Below are 6,875 nucleotides of genomic sequence, written 5' to 3'. Positions count from 1 at the left end.
CTAGTTGTGAGTGGCCATGGCTTTAAGGGACTGAAACCGGATGGCTTTGTCCCCAAATTTGGTCTTAGTGTAGAGGCTGAGATAATCCTTAAACCTAATTTCCTTGGGGACCAAGAGGTCGGCGGCCGGAGAAATCACAGCGTCCCCAGCCGGGTTGTAGAATGTAGCGATGGAGAGGTGGTTCCCCTCCCTCATTGCCATCACTCTGTGCACCGCGCTCTTGTACACCCCGTTGCTCAAGATCTCCACCTGGTCCCCTATGTTGACAAATATCATGTTGTTCTTGGAAGGCAGGATTTTGACCCATTCCCCGCCTTTCAAGAACTCCAGCCCTGGGACCTGGTCGTCCTGGAGGAGGAGTATGATCCCTCCAGCGTCCGTGTGCTCCCTGAGGCCCCTCATGAGGTCGGGTCGCGGGCACTCTGGGTACATTGCCACTTTGGTCCCGACCGAGGGGGCCCTGCACCCAGAGAAAGCCTCCATCATGTGGGACCTCCTGATCCCAAGATTCTGGCACATGTGCTCTGACAGCTTCTCAGCCAGCTGAATCAGCTGGCTGATGTAGTCCTCCATCGACCGCCTGAGGCGGTCAGGGAGGACAGTGGTAGTGCTGTCAGGGTGGTGCCAGACGAAGAAGCTGCTCTCCCAGTCGCGGTCGGGGATGTGCTCGTTTTTGCTGGAGGAGAGGCTCTTGGCGGTCTCTGAGGCCAGGAAGGCCGGCCTCATGGCCTGCTTGTAGTGGGCCTTGGTCAGCGCCTTCACCTCCTCCATCACCTCCGTGTCCACGCTGTGATTCTCGATCTGCAACACAACCAAACAAACCTCAATACAATACAAAGTGCTCATGTATAAGAAGTTGGTTAATTTGTCACTTTGGTTACCATGAAGAAGCCCCATTTTTTGCAGGCCTCGTGGAGGAGCGCCATGGTTTCGCCTGTCTCGAGCTTGCTGAAGTCGATCACAGGTATCTCCATCTTCATCTCCATCTCTCACAAATATTCACTTCTTTTTTTGCTCTCTATGTTGTGTGTGTGTGTGAACGGGTGATGATTATTTGCTAACTTGGTTGGATATATATATAGGCGTGGAGTGGATACATGTGATGTGGGAGAGAGGGAAAGTAGAATTAGTGTTTACATGATATTCTCAACTATTTTCATTTTAGTCCATCCATTAAAAGTATTACTCGTCTGCCATTAGGAGTCCTTGTTAACCATTTTAGTCCATCCGTTATTAGGAGTTTCAATTAACTTTTATCATAAATGTTAGATTGACTCAACTTTCCACTAACTAATTCTTCTCATATTTTATTATAAAACTAATATATAAAAACAGATACAACATTCCACTCTCTTAAAAAAGTTTTTCCCCTGTAATGAGATCAGACTTATTCTCGTTCTTTCTGTCTTACATTGCCAATTATACATTAAAACGTGTATATTTTTAAAGGATTGTAAAAATGAAAACAGTTGATTGCAGTTACTGTTAAGAAAATCGAAAAGTCAGATCGTTAGATAAAAGGAAGCATGTGATATCTCCTTTTATTTAATTCGTCAACGTCCTGCACTCTATTGAATGGTATTGCCCTTTTCTTCTGCTCTAAGTTGTTATCTTGTAGCTTTAGATCATTGTTTTCCAAAACTAGTTGCACTTATGGTAATGGAGTTTTCATCAACAATTTTACTAAAGTACTACTCCCTCCATTTCGCAGTAGTGGAGATGTTTATTTTCGGCACGCGATTTAAGAAATATTGTGTTAAATGAATTAAGTAAATGAAGAGAATAAAGTAATGAAGAAGAAATGCATTGACTTTTGCTAGAAAAGAAAATGATTCTATTATTATAAAACGTACCAAAATGACAAAATGATTCTATATTTTCACTACTACGCGATTTAAGAAATATTGTGTTAGATGAATTAAGTAATGAAGAGAATAAAGTAATGAAGAAGAAATGTATTGACTTTTGCTAGAAAAGAAAATGATTGTATTATTATAGAACGTACCAAAATAACAAAATGATTATATATTTTCACTACTACATCACGAGAAGAGTATTTTATATGAACAATGATAAATTTCAAAAATTAGTTCTAGTAATAGGCTTGTGAGAATTTTGATAAGTATCCGTTAGATTAACTAATGAGGGCCTTCAGGGGCATGGATATTTAATCTGAGTTTATATGGGAAGAAATTTATAATGTTAGAAGTTATTCTAATTAAAGGATAAATTGCCAATAAATAACAGAATATTGCCTAATCCTGATTCATCTCATCACATTTTTTAAAAATCTTAAAAAATAAATTATGAAAGATGAAAATTTGTCAATCGTCTCATTTTATCATTCATTGCGAATTACACGCTGATGTCGCTGAAGGTTTAAAATATGTGAATAAAACTTTATTGGAAAAATGATATTTAATCATAAAAATGGAGAGAGACTGAACTAATGTATTTCTCTTATTTTATTATCTCTTTTTTTTACTACAATTAAAATTTAAAAAACGCATTGTTTATTATTATGTGCCAAAGGAGTAATTTATTTGAGAATTTTACTCCTTTCTAACTATAGTGATATGTAGAGTGGAAGTTTATGTACATAAGTTATTAAAACCACATTTGGGAAAAGGGAAGGGGTTCCAAATTGCGATTATTAAAATTTGACGGAACATGATTCTATGCAACAAACAGCCCTACTCCTGCTCTAATATGAGTATTTGGTGATTTGTGGTTTGCTAATTTCTTCTAAAGGTATCATTTCATGATCTTTTTGAATCCTAATTATTCTTTCCTGCTCTATAATTTCAATATACAATGAGCCGACTTCATCGAGTAACTAAGGCGTTTCAAACTTTTATTACACACTCCCACAAAGTACGCACTTTTAGTTGAAATTAGTAAAATAAAAGAGATGAAAAGAAAAAAGTAATTAAAATGCATTTTTTATGGGTCGGACTAAAAAAATAATACATATTTTGTGAGAAATAGAGATTAGTATTATTAGACCAATGAAATCTTTATTTAATAGGGAAATCCTTTTTATTTTTCAAGCCAATTTTCGAAATCAAAAGTGATATACTCCCTCCGTCCCATTCTAAGTGGAACATTGCTAATTCAGCATGGGATTTTACGTAGTATTGTTTTGTAAGTAAATTGGAGAAATAAAGTTAAAGAGAGGAAAAATATATAGAGTGTGATGTTTTTATATTTAAAAATATGTTATTTAGAATAACGCATACTGAAAAGGAAAATGTATCACTTACAATGAGACACATTTAGAGTAGGACATCCTAAAAAGAAAAATGTATCACTTAGAGTGAGATAGCGTGAAACATAGAGAGGGAGTAGTTAGTTCATAAATAGTCTAATATTGTCCAAACCTAACACTCTCTTTCATATGTATTCTAGTATTTATTTTGTGAAGGCATACAGTTTTAGTTTGTTAGTACTATTATAGATTGATTTTTCTTCTTATTTAATTTTTATAATATTTATTGGGTGTCGGGGGTGGAACAGACCATACCATCAACAGCACCGAAGCTCGAGAGTGAGGTGCTAGGGTTTACTTAAGAGAAAAATCACAGTGAGATTAAATCTCAAACACCACTACTTCCTTCATCTCTCTCTTGTTTAGAAGTTTGATACTCCCTCCGTTCCAAAAAAATTATATGCACTTTGAATTTGGCACGTTTTAATGCAAAAATGGTAAAGTAAGAGAGAGGTAAAGAGAAAAAATAATTAAAGTATTGTCAGTGGAGAATGGATCTCATCTCAATAGAGATAAAAGAGTTTCCAAACTTAGAAAATGCATATTCTTATGAGACGAACTAAAAATGAAAGAGAGTGCGTATTTTTGTAGGATGGAGGGAGTAGTATACACAAATATTTGAACTTCCGAGTAAGGATGGTTAGCTAGAAGATTTGATGTTGAAGCCAACTGATGGAGCAATGGGGGCTGCAAGTCCTTGTCTAAAAAAATAAGATAAGCAAAAAAAGGTAACTCTTGATCAATGTGAATATCAACCAAAACCTGCCAGATTTTTTGTGATAATAATGAGGCGATCAATATCCAAATATCCAATCATCATGATAGAACCAAGAATGTTGAAGTTGAAAGGCACCTCATCAAAGATAAAATAATTATGTTGGGAGTTATGGAACATCCATTCATCTAATCTGAAAAATCAGTTAGTCAACATTCTAATTGAAGTTGTAAGATCAAAAATTTTGTAGAGGTGCTTCAAGAGTTAAGTATAAACACTCTTACTAAATTTGAAGGGATGTTAACCATAGGATTTATCCAAATCAACAAATAAAAGAAGGAAATACTTTAACCATAATTCCCTGAATTCTATTAATTAAATATAATATTGCGTTTCATTTTTTTTCAAACATGATTATTTAGTTTTTCCATGATATTATGGTTACAACTTTCATTTACTAGCCATGAATCATTTTCAGTGAAATGATTGTAAATTGTAAAATTGACTTAGTATAGACAAAATGTCAAATATATTTTCATTGATGTGTGAGCATTAACAATTACATACGTGAACCATGGATAGAAATATAGAATCACGCAAAAATGTAGTCTTATATTCAAAAATCAAGTTAAAAATAAAATTGGATAAAATCAATAATCGAAGACAATCTGGTTCTTGTAAATTTAGTGTGTATGTATTTTCTTATGTCATAGACAATAGGGCACGTGGGCATGATAAATAATCAAAGAGGATCACTCGGATCTTGTATTCTTCCAAACACAAATTTATTTCGAAAAACATATCACATTTCAAGTAAAATAAAATCATCGTGCCCACGACTCCTACAACAACGCCAACCCACCTAAAAATCCTTTGAAAGAAACAAAAGAAAAAAAAGTTGATCATTTGCAAGAGTTTTTGTGCAATCTGAGAAAAAATGGCGTCGACGAAGAACAAGCAGAAATTAGTAATGCGGAAAATATGCCCGAATTTCGAGCGCGAGGACACGCTGGAGACGGTGCTGGAGGTGCCGATCCCGGAGGAGATGTTCAGCCCATTGGGCAGCAATGGGGCCCAGCGGTGGCAGGCGATGTCCGCGTGGATGAAGCTCAGACGGCGGACAAGTGGTCGTCACCGCTGGTCGTGGGAAGGTACAACGAGATGAGCTTCATTCTTAGCATCGTGGGGTGCCCCATCCTCCCCTTCCAGATCAAGGTGGACCGTTCCATTGAGCGCGCCGTCAAGCACGCCTCCATCGTCAGTAGTAGTAGTAGTAGTAGCAGTGTGTGAGTTGGCCAGAGGTCTTAGGTTGGCGCGACCTTTAAACTTAAATTTATTTACTAAAAAGAAAATTTAAATTTAAAGGCTGCGCTAACTTGTTGTACCTGAGACCTTTTGGCCTCAGATATTAAGTAGTAGTAATAGTAGTGGTGGTAGTAGTAGTCCTGCTTTGTCTGTGACTGAGCGTGTGTGCATGCAATGCAGGAGGCGTCGACGGCCAAGTACATCGTGCAGCAGTACATAGCGGCGATGGGTGGGCAGGCGGCGCTGAATGCCCTTAGCAGCATGTGCGTGGTCGGGCAGGTGAAGATCAGCGCCTCCGAGTTCTACCAGGGGACGAGTCCGTCAAGACCAAGAGCAATGAACAGGCTGGAGGCTTCGTCCTCTGGCAGAAGAATCCCGACAAGTGGTGCCTAGAGATGCTCATTTCTGGCTCCAAAATCATCTCCGGTAGCAACGGCAAACTCTCCTGGAGACAGTCCTCCAACCAACTTAGGCCCATCTCCAAGGGCCCACCCCGATTACTACGCCGATTCTTACAGGTATCTTATTTGATGATCCCTTCCTTGGGTGGTATGGGATTATATGCATATTAATTTTAAAGTAAGAGAGATAGAATAAAGTGGAGATAAATGTGTTTCAATTTTTAACAATTAATCATCTTAGTTGGGACAAACCAAAAAAGGAAAGTGTGTACTCTGCCACACTCTGAATCCTACTACTAGCAGGGATTGGATCCACGAGCCGCGGCCAATTTGTTCATAGACGCCGTCTGCATTGGCGAAAAGATCATCAACGACGAGGATTGCTTCATACTCAAGATCGACACCAACCAGTCCACGCTGGAGGCACAGAGCAGCCCGAAGCATGAGATCATCCACCACACCATATGGGGCTACTTCAGCCAGAGATCGGGCCTCCTCGTTAAGCTCGAGGACTCCAGGCTGCTCTCTGTCAAGACGTGCAAGGAAGATGGAGACGTTTTCTGGGAGACCAGCACCGAGTCTGTCATCGAAGATTACAAGCTCGTCGATGGCGTCAACATCGCCCACGGTGGCAAGACTTTCTTCACCGTTTTTCGATACGGGAACAGTCTGCAAACCACAAACGGGAGTTGCAGGAGACATGGAAACTCGAAGAGGTTGATTTCAACATCTATGGATTGAAACCCGAATTCTTTATGCCTCCAACCGAATTTAAGCTTAAATGATTTTTATTGAGGTTTCATCCTCAAAATTCAGCCGGAAACAGGGAAACTCAAGAAGACTTGTTCTTCTTAATATTGTTACAAGTTTACAACAAATTTTTCCAATTAAATACAACATTCTGGAATTTGCCCTTCATACATGACACCCTCATCCTCCTCAACGTGCAATTTCGCACAAAATGAAGTCGGTCTAAGTGTTATTTCTGCAGCTCTGATCAATTTCGTTCTCATTATGAACCTTTCCATCGCTGCATCGATTTCATATCTAAGTATGTAGTCAATCTTTCCAACAATCGGCTGTCTACCAGAGCTTACGAGTTGAAAAATTTGCGTTGGTTAACTAAGTCGACTGATAACTATGCAACGTTCCCATAATTCTTCATCTACGAGCTTAGTTTGGATCT

The 6,875-nt window shown here is 38.6% G+C and overlaps 1 protein-coding gene and 1 pseudogene across 1 annotated transcript; one reads left to right on the top strand and one right to left on the bottom strand.

The window, feature by feature from the left end:
* On the bottom strand, positions 1-974 carry LOC121791655 (1-aminocyclopropane-1-carboxylate oxidase 1-like). Its single transcript, XM_042189526.1, has 2 exons — positions 882-974; positions 1-801 (listed from the first exon to the last, which is right to left on the bottom strand). Exons 1-2 carry the CDS (start codon positions 972-974, stop codon positions 1-3), a joined length of 894 nt encoding a protein of 297 aa, XP_042045460.1.
* A 3,974-nt stretch (positions 975-4,948) lies between these two features.
* On the top strand, positions 4,949-6,859 carry LOC121791654 (annotated as a pseudogene).
* The last annotated feature ends 16 nt before the right edge of the window (positions 6,860-6,875 follow it).

This window comes from Salvia splendens, unplaced genomic scaffold (genome assembly GCF_004379255.2).
Source record: "Salvia splendens isolate huo1 unplaced genomic scaffold, SspV2 ctg867, whole genome shotgun sequence".
NCBI classification, from domain to species: domain Eukaryota; kingdom Viridiplantae; phylum Streptophyta; class Magnoliopsida; order Lamiales; family Lamiaceae; genus Salvia; species Salvia splendens.
The sequence above is the reverse complement of the archived record's forward strand: the minus strand, read 5'-3'. Positions and strand labels throughout refer to the sequence as shown.